A 16169-nucleotide genomic window follows, 5' to 3' on the forward strand; every position below is an offset into this window, starting at 1 on the left:
TTCTCCCATTCTGTAGATTGTCTCTTTACTCTGTTGATAGTTTCTTTTGCTGTGCAGAAGCTCTTAAGTTTAATTAGATGCCATTTGTCAATTTTGGCTTTTGTTGTGATTGCTTTTGGTGTCTTTATCATGAAATCTTTGTCTGTTTCTATGTTCCTAGGATGGTATTGCCTAGGTTGTCGTTGTCTTCCAGGGTTTTTATAGTTTTGGGTTTTACATTTAGGTCTTTAGTCCATCTTGATTTGATTTTTGTATATGGTATAAGGAAGGGGTCCAGCTTTAATCTTCTGCATATGGCTAGCGAGTTATCCCAGCACCATTTATTGAGTAAGGTGTCTTTTCCTCATTGCTTGTTTTTGTCAGCTTTGTCAAAACTCAGATGTTCGTAGGTGTGTGGCTTTGTTTCTGGGCTCTCTATTCTGTTCCGTTGGTCTATGTGCCAATTTTTGTACCATTACCATGCTGTTTTGGTTGCTGTAGCCCTGTAGTATAGTTAGAAGTCGGGTAACGTGGTGCCACCAGCTTTGGTCTTTTGGCTTAGCATTGTATGGGCTATTTGGGCTCTTTTTTGGTTCCATAATGAATTTTAAAATAGTTTTTTTTCTAGTTCTGTGAAGAATGTCATTGGTAGTTTGATAGGTATAGCATTGAGTCTGTAAATTGATTTGGGTAGTATGACCATTTTAATGATATTGATTCTTCCTATTCATGAGCATGGCATGTTTTTCCATTTATTTGTGTCTTCTCTGATTTTTTTCAGCAGTGTTTTATAATTCTCATTGTAGAGCTCTTTCACTTCTCTCTGGAATACCTGTATTCCTAGGTATTTTATTCTTTTTGTGGCAATTGCAAATGGGATTGCCTTCCTGATTTGGCTCTTGGCTTGGGTGGTGTTGGTGTGTAGGAATGCTAGTGATTTTTGTACATTGATTTTTGTCTCCTGAAACTTTGCTGAAGTTGTTTATCAGTTGAAGCAGCTTTTGGGCTGAGACTGTGGGGTTTTCTAGATATAGAATCATGTTGAATGCAAACAGGGATAGTTGGACTTCCTTGCCTCCTATTTGAATGCCCTTTATTTCTTTCTCTTACCTGATTGCTATGTTTAGGATTTCTAATGCTGTGTTGAATAAGATTCATAAAAGAGGGAATCCTTGTCTTGTGCTGGTTTTCGAAGGGAATGCTTCCAGCTTTTGCCCATTCAGTATGATGTTTGTTGGCTGTGGGTTTGTCATAAATGGTTCTTATTACTTTGAGGTATGTTCCTTCAATATCTAGTTTATTGAGAGTTTTTAACATGAAGGGATGTTGAATTTTATAGAAAGCCTTTTCTGTACCTATTGAGATAATCCTGTGGTTTTTGTCTTTAGTTCTTTTTATGTGATGAATCACATTTATTGATTTGTGTATGTTGACCCAAACTTGCATCCTGGGGATGAAGCCCACTTGATTGTGGTGGATTAGCTTTTTGACGTGCTGCTGGATTCAGTTTGCAAGTATTTTGTTGAGGATTTTTGTGTTGATATGCATCAAGGATATTGGCCTGAAGTTTTCTTTCTTAGTTGTGTCTTTGCCCAGTTTTGGTATCAGGATGATGCTGGCCTCATAGATTGAGTTGGGGAGAAGTTCCTCCTCTTCAATTTTTTGGAATAGTTTTAGTAGGAAGGTACCAGCTCTTCTTTGTACATCTCGTGGAATTCAGCTGGGAATCCATCTGGTCTTGGGCTTTTTTTGGTTGGTAGGCTATTTATTACTGATTCAGTTTTACAGCTCATTATTGGTCTGTTCAGGGAATCAGTTTCTTCTTGGTTCAATCTTGGGAGGGTGTATGTGTCCAGGAATTTATCCATCTCTTCCAGGTTTTCTAGTTTGTATGCATAGAGGTGATCAAGTAGCTTCTAATGGTTATTTTTATTTCTGGGCGGTCAGTGGTAACATCCTCTTCATCATTTCTAATTGTGTTTATTTGGATATCCTCTCTTTTTCTTCTTTATTAGTTTAGTTAGTGGCCTATCTTATTAATTTTTTCAAAAAACCAACTCCTGGATTTGTTGATCTTTTGAATTTTTTTTGTGTCTTGATTTCTTTCAATTCAGCTCCGATTTTGGTTATTTCTTGTCTTCTACTAGCTTTGGGTTTGATTTGTTCTTGCTTCTCTTTCCGTTGTGATGTTAGGTTGTTAATTTGAGATCTTTCTAACCTTTTGATGTGGGTATTTAGTGCTATGAATTTCCCTTTTAACACTGCCTTAGCTGTGTCCCAGAGATTCTGGTATGTTGTATCTTTGTTCTTATTAGTTTCAAATAACTTCTTGATTTCTGCCTTAATTTCATTATTTACCCAGAAGTCATTCAGGACCATGTTGTTTAATTTTCATGTAATTCATGTAATTGCATGGTTTTGAGTGATTTTCTTAGTTTTGACTTCTATTTTCATTGTGTTGTGGTCTAAGAGTGTGTTTGGTACAATTTTGGTTCTTCTTTTTTTTTTTTTTTGAGATGGAGTTTCACTCTTTTTGTCCAGGCTGGAGTGCAATGGCACGATCTCAGCTCACTACAGCCTCTGCCTCCCAGGTTCAAGGAATTCTCCTATCTCAGCCTCCCAAGTAGCTGGGATTACAGGTGTGTGCCAGCACACCCGGCTAATTTTGTATTTTTAATAGAGATGGGGTTTCACCGTGTTGGCCAGGCTGGCCTCAAACTCCTGACCTCAAGTGATCCACCTGCCTTGGCCTCCCAAAGTGTTGGGATTACAGGTGTGAGCCACCGCACCCGGCCTTAGTTTTGGTTCTTTTGCATTTGCTGAGGATTGTTTTATGTCCAATTATGTGGTCAATTTTAGAGTATGTGCCATGTGTCTATAAGAAGAATGTATATTCTGTTGTTTTTGGTTGAAGAGTTCTGTAGAGGTCTATCAGATCCCTTTGGTCCAATGTTGAGATCAGGTCCTGAATATCTTTGTTAATTTTCTGCCTCAGTGATCTGTCTAATACTGTCAGTGGAGTGTTTAAGTCTCCCACTGTTACTGTGTGGGAGTCCACGTTTCTTTGTAGGTCTCTAAGAACTTGCTTTATGAATCTGGGTGCTTCTGTGTTGGGTCCAGATATATTTAGGATGGTTAGGTTTTCTTGTTGAATTGAACCTTTTACCATTTTGTAATGCCTTTCTTTGTCTTTTTTGATCTTTGTTGGTTTAAAATCTGTTTTGTCTGAAATTAGGATTGCAACTCCTACTTTTTTCGGTTTTCCCTTTGCTTGGTAGGCTTTCCTCCATCCCTTTATTTTGAGCCTGTGAGTGTCATTATGTGTCGCTCATCCTTACAAGTGAGAAGTGAGAAGACAGAATGCCATTGGGTCTTGTTTTTTATCCAGGTTGCCACTCTGTGCCTTTTAAGTGGGGGCATTTAGTCCATTTTGTAAGTTTTTTTTTTTTTTTTTTTTAATCCCTAGCATCTATGATACTTTCCAACACAGTAAATGTTCGTAAATGTTTGTTGATTTCATAGGTGTTTACTTTCATCTCTTGCCCATTTATAGACATTTTGGTTGTCAGCCCGACTATGTGTGCACTTTTATATTTAGCTTTTTACTCTTAGGGTTACATTGTGAACAATTTTCCATCTTGCCACCTGGTCTTTATAATGATCTTTTAATGATAGTCGTTAAGTTGCTATGCCGTAATTCACTTAACCATTACCCCAGGAAGAACTAATAGACTAGAATATACAAATTTAGAATTGCCTGCCTTGTTAATGAATTCTCAACTACAGGAGGTAATTTAAAAGGCTCTAAAATACTTTGAATTGTTTTAGAGGGGATTTTAGCTGTAGATGGGAATTGAACTAAATATATTTTTAAAATATTTCTTTCCCTGAAATTTGGTAATTCTCCTATGTTTTGTGGCCTCTGTAAATGAATGTGAACCTTGTGTGTTTGAGTATATAAATTTCAAAGTGTTAAAGACATCACTGTCACAAATATAAAGGAAACGTTTGTCAGAGATTTAACTCATGAGTAAGGGAATCAGTGGGCAGTAAAACTGCTTTTAAGAAACACAAATTTATATTGTCAGTCAGGAAAAGAATGATGAAATAAAGTTTGTAAGTTAGATGTGAAATATTAATATCTTACAGAACACTAAAACTAAAACATTGGAAGTTATGTATATTATTTTTGTTTTGTTTTATTTTTTGAGACAGGATCTTACTGTCTCCCAGGCTGGAGTGTGATGGCATTATCATAGCTTAATGCAGCCAGTATCTCCCAAGCTCAAGCAGTCCTACTGCGTCAGCCTCCTGAGTAGCTGGGACTACAAGTGCACACCACCACACCTGGCTGGTTTTTAAAAATTTTTAGTAAAGACAAGGTCTCGCTATGTTGCCTGGGCTGGTCTCAAACTTCTGAGCTCAAACTATTCTCCTGTCTCAGCTTTCCAAAGTGCTGGGATTATGGGAGTGAGCCATCATGTGCAGCCAGAGGTTATATTTTATACTGGACAGAAAAAAAATATATATATATATGTTATATAGATATGATTTATATATATATAAATCAAAATCATTTGTAACTTATATTCTGTAAGTTAACATCTAAATTTAAGCTCTACTCAGTAGTAAATAGTGAATCAAACAAAGGTACATTCTCTTAGACCAGAGGTTGACAAGCTTTTTCTTAAGGGGCCAGATAGTAAATATTTTAGGCTTTGTGGGCTGTTAAGTTCTGTTACAACTACTTAACTCTGCCATGGTAGAGCAAAGGCAGCTATAGATAACACATACATAAATGAGTTCCAATAAAAATTTATTTATAAAAATAGGCAGCAGCCTAAATTGGCCCCTGGGCTATAGTGTATAGCCCCTGGTTTATTGAATCTGTAGTAATATCCCTTCTTTCATTCTTTTTTTTTTTTTTTTTTTTTGAGATGGAGTCTCGTCCTGTTGCCCAGGCTGGAGTACAGTGGTGCGATCTCGGCTCACTGCAACCTCCACCTCCTGGGTTCAAGCGATTCTCCTGCCTCAGCCTCCCAAGTAGCTGGAATTACAGGTGCATGCCACCATGCCCAGTTAATTTTTGTATTTTTAGTCGAGATGGGGTTTCACCATGTTGGCCAGGCTGGTCTTGAACTCCTGACCTCAAGTGATCTGCCTGCCTTAGCCTCCCAAAGTGCTGGGATTACAGGCATGAGCCACTGCACCTGGTCCCTTCTTTCATTCTTGATTCTGGTAACTTTTGAATACTCCTTTTTTTTCCTGTGGTCAGTCCGACTAGAGATTTATCAGCTTTATTGATCTTTTGAACAACCAGGCTTTTGTTTCCTTGATTTTTCTCTATTGTTTTTTGTTCGATTACTCTTCTCTTTATCATTTCTTTCCTTTACTTACTTTGGGGTTTAATTTACTCTTTTTTTTTCCCCAGATTTTATGATGGAAGCAAAGATCATTGATTTTTTTTTTTTTGGTCAAAGTTTGGCTTTTATTTTTCCAGATCTTTTTATTTTATTTATTTATTTTTTTTGAGACAGAGTCTTGCTGTGTTGTCCAGGCTGGAGTACAGTGGCATGCTCTTGGCTCACTGCAACCTCCCCCTCCCATTTCCAGCAATCCTTCTGCCTCAGCCTTCTGAGTAACTGGGATTACAGATGTGCGCCACCACACCTGGCTAATTTTTGTATTTTTAGTAGAGACGGGGTTTTGCCATGTTGGCCAGGCTGGTCTCGAACTCCTGACCTCAAGTGATCCATCTGCCTCAGCCTCCCAAAGTGCTGGGATTACAGGCATGAACCACCACGCCTGGCTTAGATCTTTTTGAATCCAGGTAATATATGTGGACAAACAAAAATAGCTTCATTGTTAAAAATATAAATAAGAACATAATATATAGATTTTCTGCAACTTGCTTTTTCCACTTATCAGGAGGGATATTTCTATGGCTGTATATAAAATTCTATGCCATTTCTTTCAAATGGTACATAGTATTCTGCAGCAACTATTTCCATACTGACAGACATTTAGGTTCTTCAGCTATTTCACTAATACAAACCATACTACAGTGAACATCCTTACAAATGAGAAGGCTTCTAGATAGCGGTGCACTTATTAAATATCTCCTCTTTGATGGTCAGAAGAAATAAACTACTTTTGCATGTTTACCACACTACATTTGATGACCCATTCTTTTTAAAAATGTTATTTTTTAGTAATTTTTATCTTTTGTAGAGATGGGGTCTCACTATGTTGCCCAGTCTGGTCTTGAACTCATGGGCTCAAGTGGTCCTCCCACCTCATCTTCCCAAAGTGCTGGGATTATAGGCATGAGCCACCATGCCTGGCTTGATGACTTTGTTATAAATTTTCTTATGTTGTTTAAGGGCTGAACTTTGGGGAAAAGCTTCCCACATTCATTACATTCATAAGATATGGATTTTCTGATTTTCAGCAAGGCCTTGGCTGTACCTGAAGGCTTTCCCACATTTCTTATAGTGAAAGGTTTTTGGTTTTTTGTTTTTTTTTCCCCCCAGTATGAATTCCTTGATGTCCAATAAGAGTTGAGCTCTTTGTAAAGGCTTTCCTACAGTCATTGCCCTGATAGGGTTTATTTCCACTATGAGTTTTCTGATGCCCAGCAAAGGAGATTTGCCCAGCAAATCTTTCTATACCTGAAAAAGATTTCACATTTAATATGGTGATAGAGTTTCTCTCCTGTATGAAATCTTTGATGACTAATAAGAGTCAAGCTCTTACTAAAGGCTTTTCTGTATTTATTACACCAATGTACTTTTTCACTAAGATGGTTTTTCTGATGCTCCAACAAAGTTGAGTTATCTCTGAAAGCTTTCCCACATTCCTTACATTTAAAAGGCTTTTTTTTTTTCAGCCAGGCACAGTGGCTCACACCTGTAATCCCAACACTTTGGGAAGCGAAGGTCAGGGGATTGCTTGAACCCAGGAGTTCAAGAGCAGCCTGGGCAACATAGGGAGACCCCATCTCTGACAAAAAGTTAAAAAATTAGCCAGACACAGTGATGCTCACCTGTAGTCCTAGCATCTTGGGAGGCTGAGTCAGGAGGATCACTTGGGCCCGAAGGTCAAGGCTGCATCGAGTCATGATGTGCCACTGCTCTCCAGCCTGGGCAATAGAGTGGGACCCTGTCTCTAAATAAATAAATAAATAAATAAATGTTTTTAAAAGGCTTATCTCCACTGTGTTTTCTCTCCTGATGAGTAACGACTGCCTTCTGAACAGTTTCCCACAGTCGTGTTTGTAGAGTTCCTGACTGTATGAATTCTCTGATGACTTGAAAGGACAGTTTTGGCCAGGTGTGGTGGCTCACGCCTTGCTCTGCAGTGACAGAGTGAGACTCCCTCTCAAAAAAAAAAAAAAAAAAAAGAAAGGGCTGTTTTTTTCTGAAAGCTTTTTCACGTTTATTGGTATTTCTCTCTAGAATAAATTCTCTGATGATTAATAAATGTTGAGTGCTTGAGGAATTTGCCACATTCAGTACATCTATAAAGTTGCTCGCCTGTGTGAGCTTATGATGATTTGAAAGGGGTGATAGTAGGATAGTCTGCTCATGAAGACTATTCCACATTCTTTATATTTATGGGGTTTCTCACTAGTATGATTGCTCTGGTGGCTAAAAGAGGAAGAGTTGTATTCGAATTGTACTTTCCCACATTCTTTTCATTTATAGCACCGCATCTCTGTGGAACCTCCTCCCTCTCAATCCAGGCCTCTTTCTATCATGACACTTTTTGTTTGTTCTTGCAGAACTTCAGAGTATTTTGCTTTAGGGTTAAGATCTTTGTTTCAAACCAGTACTCCTGGACTGTAGAGGTACCTGACGCAGTTCTGATGCCTCCATCCAGGCTCCTTGCTGCAGTTGGGTGATTAGTTTTGGTTTGAAAGAGAGAAACCCACAGACACAAGATTCCCATAGTTTTCCAGCATCACATGGCTGTACAGGTCCTGTTAAGTGTATTATTAGGTTATCTCCATTCAACCTGGGTACAGGCCACAGCCACATCCCCAGATGTTAGTGATCCCTGGATTTGGGCCATCTGTCTCCTGAACTGTCTCCCAGATAAGAGCAGAGAACCCTGTGTATGCTAATAGTTATGGAGGCTAGAAATCCAAAATCAAGGTGTTAGAAGGGTTGATGTCTTTGGAGACTGGAGGTAGAATTCCTTCCTTGCCTCCCCCTAGCTTCTAGTGGTCACTGTCAATCCTGGCTTTCCTTGGCCTGCAGCCGTATTGCTCCAATCTCTGCCTCTGTCATCGCATGTCGTTTTCTCCATGTGTCTCTCTAAATCATTGATTTTATAGACTTTTCTTCTCTGAAATAAGCATTTAAAATTACGAATGTCCCTCTAGACATTGCTTTAACTGTATCCCACAAATTTTTATATATTGTGTTATTTTCATTCTGTTCAAAATATTTTCTAATTTCCCTCATGCAGTTTCAACCTATACCTTAGTAAATCAGTGTTCAGCCAAAACTGAAGGTGACTACTGTTCAGATTTCTGAAGCTCTTTCTCTGTGTAGCTTCCTCCTTTCTGGTACTTTGTTTAAACATTCTAACTACCAGTCACCCTGAACTCCGTCTCCTCAATTTAGCAACTGCCCTGTTATGCTTGCCTTCTTCTTGCCTGTGCCACAGTCTGGAGCATGCCTCCAGCAGAAAGCCAAGGGATTCATAGAGCTCACCTGGTTTGTTTCCTTTCAGGGATCATAGTCCTGCACTGCCTGTTGTCCAGTGTCTAAAAACAGTTGCTTTATATATTTTGTCTAGTTTTCTAGTTATTCATGGTGGGAAGGCAAGCCCCATAGCAATTCCTTCTTCAAGAGCAGAAGTGGAAGTTGTATTGCATTTTTAAAAATTAAATAATATATCAGCTTACAAAAAAGCACAGATAATTTTCATCTGTGTTGACCTCTTAAGTATGAGAAAATTGTTATGAGAAGAATGAAGGAAAATTGATATAAAGGTAAAAATAGTAGTTACTGATAAAACAATTTGATTTCAACAAAGTCTGTTCACTCAGTTAGCTGTTACCGAGATTCTTACTATTGGTGCCTGTGTGGAAGGATAAATAAAAATGAGGGGGTATTTCTGTATCTCTTGGTAGCTTGATTTTTTTTTCGTAGTTGGTATTCTTCATCTTTTTTTTTAAGGGAGTTCTATTTTCTGTGGCCTTCTAAATTGCCTCGTCTGGTGTTAGGTTGGTGCCAGTGCTGGCTTCCATAGTGCTCCTGACTCAATACTCTAGAAGCTTGCCTTTACCTTCCTTTTATCTTTGATTAGTTTCCACATTTAGTCCGTTGGACATTTAGTAAGTATTCCGTGGGAGTCAGATTGGCTTTGGCTGATTGTCAGTTGCTTTCGTTAGAGGTCTTTTCAGTTGTGTGTACATGCAGACATGATTATCCGTATCTTCAGTGTTTTGATTCTATTGCATATTTTTTCTATGTAATTCTAACATATATTTTATGTTATAACCCCAGGGCCAGGACTAGGGTAAGGAGAGAGGTGCCCAGAACACAGAATTTAAAGAGACACTCACTATGAAGGTCCTGTGAGCCAACCCTTCGCTGGAATGACTCTGAAAGTGAGCACCTCCTTAAATTTTGTGCCTGAGGCACCTCTCTTGCCTCACCCTAGTTCTGTTTCTATATAACCCTGACAATAGCTGGTAATAGACACCTATAGAGCCAGTACCTTAAAATGAACTCACATAATCACTTCCATTTAGAACAAGTTTTGACTTCATCTAAGAAAACAGAGGTGAGATACTATTTCAGAAAAATCAATTCCATACCTGAAATAATTAAAACAGTCCAAAGTTTATCCATCAGCAACATTAGCCAGAATTTTGGATCATATTATCTAGGTTACCCATAGCATGTCACTGTTGTACTTAGGTTCCATTATTTCTTATCATGACATGACTTGTCATTAGGAAGTTCTTTCTAGCAGAATTGCTCTCGTGGTTAAAATTTTTGGTAATCTTGACTACCACTCTGGCTGATACTATGATATGCAAAACGATTTGACTTTGGCAAATGATTGGTTAAAGAATGAATGTGCCTATTAACTGCATGAGGTTCAGAGTACTCAGTCTGTGTTGCTGCCAGTTTGCTGGGGAAACTGTTCTTCTGGTCCCACAGTTCTCACATTGCTACCTGTTCTTCTGGTCCCACAGTTCTCACATTGTCCCTGAGAAATACCTTGGAGGTGAGTGGGAGGTCATCAGGTATTGGGACTCTGCCCTCTTCCTCCCAACTTGCCACTTCCCTGCATATGCTTCCACCAGAATACCTCTTTTTTTGTTTTTGTTTTTGTTTTTTTTTTCCTGTTTATGAAGTGACATTCTGTGTAAAAGGTCTCCATGGCAGGAACTCATTGAGAAGGAGAACAATTAATGAATGTGGAGCAGTATTTCTAGAACCTAAAATATCCGAAGACAAAAAACACTCTCTTTCACTTCCTTTGTTCCACTCACTAGATGGCTTTCTCACCCTCTTAAAAACTCGTCTTCAAAATAACCTCAAATGTTGGTTCTCAGGGCTCTTTATGGAGCAGTAGTCTCTGTTTTTATTTCATCTGAAAATGTTTTCATTCTTTGTTTTTAGATGCCAGTGAGAGCAGGTGCCAGCAGGGGAAGACACAATTTGGAGTTGGCCTGAGATCTGGGGGAGAAAATCACCTCTGGCTTCTTGAAGGAACCCCCTCTCTCCAGTCATGTTGGGCTGCCTGCTGCCAGGACTCTGCCTGCCATGTCTTTTGGTGGCTAGAAGGGATGTGCATTCAGGCAGACTGCAGCAGGCCCCAGAGCTGCCGGGCTTTTAGGACACACTCCTCCAATTCCATGCTGGTGTTTTTAAAAAAATTCCAAACTGCAGATGATTTGGGCTTTCTACCTGAAGATGATGTACCACATCTTCTGGGGCTAGGTTGGAACTGGGCATCTTGGAGGCAGAGCCCACCCAGAGCTGCACTCAGACCTGCTGTATCTTCCAGTGACCAGCAGAGCTTAATCAGGAAGCTTCAGAAGAGAGGTAGTCCCAGTGAAGTAGTTACACCTATAGTGACACAGCATTCTAAAGTGAATGACTCCAACGAATTAGGTGGTCTGACTACCAGTGGCTCTGCAGAGGTAAGCATGCTATGAATAAGGAGCAGAGAAATGGTTAAATCTGCTCTTACATTTGGTATATATGAGCAATGAAGCTGATGCTTGCGGGCAGTGCTCATAGGCTGAGGAGTGTATATATAAAGCTGCTTGGTGTCAGCTTCGTTGGTGCTGCCCAGATGTACAAAGGGTAATTTGACCCTAGAGATGTTCATGCTATGTAGGTCTGACCATTGTTTTGGTAAATGCAGAAAGCTGCTCATTATCTAGTCTAAGCTGGTTCTTGGCTACAGGTAAGTACAGTTGTATGGCTGTTAGTATTCACCAACCATTCTGCAGTATTTTCTGCCAAATTGCAAAACAGTTGATTGATGTGGTTACAGTCAAGTTCTCCTCCATCTCTCGCCTGTAAACACATTCTTTATGAGGTAGTTTCTATTCCAGTCAGAATTAACCATGCTTGGTACTACAGATTAAGATCTGACCTGCTGGGCTGTGGAGCAGGATGTGGCCATTAGCCAAGAGGTCTCTGGAGTGAATTCTCACCAAGCTGTATATGCCAAGGGAGATACCACCAGTAGAGTTTATTCTGCTTATTATGTTTCTTCATTGTTGATCTCCTTGGGGAAATGATTAAAAGGAATGACTCACTCTCTGCTCAGTCTTCCTTGATTGCTGTGACTTATATTTGTATTTGTTTTGTCCTAGTTGTCTCTATCAAGTTGAAGCCAGAATGGGCTATGACATGCCAGGCGTTCTGTGTACTAATTGTTGCACTGTATCATTTTGTTTAATTTTCATAGCAATATTTCCAAGTAGGCTTTATTAGCCCTGTTTACCTGGTGAGAAAACTGAGGCCCAGAGAGGTTAAACAGTTTGCCAGTGATCATGCAGCATAGCTAGAATTGGAACCCAGATTTAATATTAAGAAAAAAACTTTTTAGTGCAGTATTAGAGAACAATCCTAGATTTAATATGCCCATAAACATTTATGGCTACCTACTGTCAATGTCAGGCACTTTTCTAAGCCTTAGAGATACAAAGGTGAATAAGAATGGTTCATTCCCTCAGGGAGTTTATAATCTAGTGGAGACTGATACATGAAGATAGGTATTTACAGTGGTGTATAATTATTGCATTAACATACTTATGTACACAATGCAGTAAGAACACAAGAAGTGATTCACTTCAGCAGGCAAGTGGTGTGTATGTGCAGGTAAGACTTCTCAGAGATGTTTAACATTTCTTGAAGGATGTGTAGGATTGTACTGGGGTGGGGTTAATGGTGGTAAAAAAACATTCTGGACAGAGCCACAGTGTATGTAAAGGCTCGGTCATAGTCATTGTGTATTTACTTGCGAGGTACTATACTAAGCTGGATACTGGGAATATTACAATAAATAAGATGAATATCATTTCTGCCTTAACAAGGCTTATACTCTGGCAAGGAATATTGCATTTCTAATAATTAAATTATTATAATAATTATAAGCTTGATGTGGGTAACGAGAGGGTAAATAGAGTGCCGTGAAAGCATCCAACAGGCACCTAATACAAACTAAGGTGTCAGGTTAGGCCACTTTAAAGAAAGAAAGTTTAAGCTGATATTTGAAGTAGGAATTCGGAAAAGAAACAGGGAAAAAGAGTATTTCAGGCAGAGGAAATAACAATTTCAAAGTGTGTTAGGTGCCCTAGAATATGGCGAGCTCAAGAAATTGGGAGAGACTGGCGTTGCTGGGCAAACGGAGAAAGAGAGCTGGTGGTGAAAGAGAAGTCTTGAGAGGTATGCAGAACCTTGAGGCCTTATTAAAATACTGGTTTTTATCTGAAGATCAGTGGGAAACCATTAGGGAGTTTTAAGTAGGGAATGACATAATCAGATAGTGGCTATGTGGTGAGTAGACTGGAAAGGGCGAGAATATACAGTTGACCCTTGAACAGTGTGGGGGTGAGGAATGTCAACCCTTTGTGCAGTTGGAAATTTGCATAAACTTCAGAATCCCCCAGAATGTAGCTACTAAAAGCCTACTGTTGACTGGAAGCCTTACCAATAAGATAAACAGTCGATTAACACATATTATGTATGTCATATGCATTATATACTGTATTCTTAAACTAGATAAAATGTTAAGAAAATTGGCTGGGTGTGATGGCTTATGCCTGTAATCCCAGCACTTTGGGAGGCCAAGGCGGGCGGATCACAAGGTCAGGAGATCGAGACCATTCTGGCTAACATGGTGAAACCTTGTCTCTACTAAAAATACGAAAAGTTAGCCGGGCGTGGTGGCAGGTGCCTGTAGTCCCAGCTACTCAGGAGGCTGAGGGAGGAGAATGTCGTGAACCTGGAAGGTGGAGCTTGCAGTGAGCCAAGATTGCGCCACTGCACTCCAGCCTGGGCAACAGAGTAAGACTCTGTCTCAAAAAAAAAAAAAAAAAAAGGGAAGAAAATCATAAGGGGCTGGGCACGGCAGCTTATGCCTGTAATGTCAGCACTGGGGTAGGCTGAGGCAGGTGTATCAGTTGAGGTCAGGAGTTCAAGACTAGCCTGGCCAACATGGTGAAACCCCGCCTCTACTAAAAATACAAAAATTAGCCAGGCGAGGTGGTGCACACCTGTAATCCCAGCTACTTGGGAGGCTGAGGCATGAGAATCGCTTGAACCCAGGAGGTGGAAGTTGCAGTGAGCCGAGATTGCACCACTGCACTCCAGCCTGGGCGACAGAGCAAGACTCTGTCTCAAAAAAAAAAAAAAAAAAAAAAAGAAAATCACAAGGGAAAATATACTTAGTATTCATTAAGTGGAAGTGGATCATCTTATAGGCATCCTTGTTGTCTTCACGTTGAGTAGGCTGAGGAAGAGGAGTAGTTGGTCTTGCTGTCTCAGGTGGCAGAGGCATGAGAAAATTCACATATAAGTGAACCTGCGCAGTTCAAGCCTGTATTGTTTAAGGGCCAACTGTATATGGCCTGGTAAAATAGGAGGCTTTTCAGGCAAGAGAACCATTGTACTAAAAAAGGAGATTAAAGACAGGAAAAGGGATAAATAATGAATAATCCCTTAGAGCTGTGGTTCTCAAACTTTAGCATGCATCAGACTCACTTGAAGGCCTTGTTAAAAATAAATTGGTCGCTCTTTCCCATCTTGCAAGATGGCGGGTGAAAAAGTTGAGAAGCCAGATACTAAAGAGAAGAAACCCGAAGCCAAGAAGGTTGATGCTGGTGGCAAGGTGAAAAAGGGTAACCTCAAAGCTAAAAAGCCCAAGAAGGGGAAGCCCCATTGCAGCCACAACCCTGTCCTTGTCAGAGGAATTGGCAGGTATTCCCGATCTGCCATGTATTCCAGAAAGGCCATGTACAAGAGGAAGTACTCAGCCGCTAAATCCAAGGTTGAAAAGAAAAAGAAGGAGAAGGTTCTTGCAACTGTTACAAAACCAGTTGGTGGTGACAAGAACGGCGGTACCCGGGTGGTTAAACTTCGCAAAATGCCTAGATATTATCCTACTGAAGATGTGCCTCGAAAGCTGTTGAGCCATGGCAAAAAACCCTTCAGTCAGCACGTGAGAAAACTGCGAGCCAGCATTACCCCCGGGACCATTCTGATCATCCTCACTGGACGCCACAGGGGCAAGAGGGTGGTTTTCCTGAAGCAGCTGGCTAGTGGCTTATTACTTGTGACTGGACCTCTGGTCCTCAATCGAGTTCCTCTACGAAGAACACACCAGAAATTTGTCATTGCCACCTCAACCAAAATCGATATCAGCAATGTAAAAATCCCAAAACATCTTACTGATGCTTACTTCAAGAAGAAGAAGCTGCGGAAGCCCAGACACCAGGAAGGTGAGATCTTCGACACAGAAAAAGAGAAATATGAGATTACGGAGCAGCGCAAGATTGATCAGAAAGCTGTGGACTCACAGATTTTACCAAAAATCAAAGCTATTCCTCAGCTCCAGGGCTACCTGCGATCTGTGTTTGCTCTGACGAATGGAATTTATCCTCACAAATTGGTGTTCTAAATGTCTTAAGAACCTAATTAAATAGCTGACTACAAAAAAAAAAAAAAATAAATAAATAAATAAATAAATAAATTGGTCTTTGTTTCTTGCTCTGAAGAGATGGAAATAAAAAAGATTGCCGGGCCCCAACTCCATAGTTTCTGACTCGGTAGGTCTGGAGTATGTTCTGAGAATTTGCATTTCCAGAAAGTTCCTGGAGTGTGCCAATGCTGCTGCCCAGGGACCAGAACCACTGCCTTATAGGGCAGGAAGGTTAGAATACTGAGCACAGAGTACAGTATTAGTCTTAAGCAGGATACCTCCTTCATTGTGACAGAGAGAAAGGATTGGGTAAGACACAGCTAGGGTGGGTTTATATACTGGGTAGAAGGAAATTGTTGTAGTTCTCATCTCATTCTTGTTTTTTCTTAAGTGTGATAGATCATTTATGGATAGTAGAAACAGAGGTAGAGGTAGATGGGATTGGGGGGAGTGGGTAATAGACAGGAAAATCAGAGGTTTAGAGAGTGGGGTAAAGGTCTAAAATAGCCATCGTGAAGGATAGAAGATGGCAAACTAGGTAAGAAAATAGAAATATTGCTGGGTAGCCTTGAAGATGGAGATCATGCATTTATAACAGTGGTACTGATCTTTACAGTTGTGTGATTCTCCTCAGTAGCTCTCAGCAACTCTGTCAAGAAAAGCCTGATAATTTGATTCATCCAAGATAGGAACTTTGCTAGGTAGTTTGTACAGAAGGAAAATGAGGTATGGAAATCGAGGTTGTTGTAAAAAGAGTGATGAGAGATAGTATGAGAAAGTATAAAAAGAGGCAAAGATAGCAAGGCGCTACAGAAGTAGACAAGTTTGGCATTTAGTGGTTACCATGATGGGAAGCAGATGTCGGAGGAATGGGTAATTGTGAGTGCTGGAAGGATAGGAGGCGGTGGTCAGAGTATGTAATATTTGAATTTAAGATTTTGGAGGTGGTAAAGTTCTGATGGCAGAATCTAGGGTGAGCTGTGGAAGAGGGTTGCTGGGGTAGAGTG

General features: G+C 40.0%; 2 protein-coding genes across 8 annotated transcripts in view; both read left to right on the forward strand.

Annotated features, from left to right (window-relative positions):
• KIAA0319L (KIAA0319 like) overlaps nt 1–16169 on the forward strand; it is a 124053-nt gene that overhangs the window by 39503 nt on the left and 68381 nt on the right. For 6 of the 7 annotated variants that reach the window (XM_008965033.5, XM_008965032.4, XM_008965030.4 and 3 more), the window contains exon 3: nt 10626–11149. In XM_008965033.5, the coding sequence (XP_008963281.4) occupies nt 10626–11149 (524 nt within the window). Of the gene's footprint in view, nt 1–9497; nt 9602–10625; nt 11150–16169 lie in introns of all 7 variants that reach the window. The other variant, XM_008965035.6, reaches the window with a different exon arrangement.
• Nucleotides 11134–15213, forward strand: LOC100995836 (large ribosomal subunit protein eL6). Its single transcript, XM_003812574.6, has one exon. It carries the CDS (start codon nt 14275–14277, stop codon nt 15139–15141), a length of 867 nt encoding a protein of 288 aa, XP_003812622.4. The 5' UTR covers nt 11134–14274; the 3' UTR covers nt 15142–15213.

The sequence above is a fragment of the Pan paniscus genome, chromosome 1, assembly GCF_029289425.2.
Source record: "Pan paniscus chromosome 1, NHGRI_mPanPan1-v2.0_pri, whole genome shotgun sequence".
In the NCBI taxonomy this organism is placed as follows: Eukaryota; Metazoa; Chordata; class Mammalia; order Primates; family Hominidae; genus Pan; species Pan paniscus.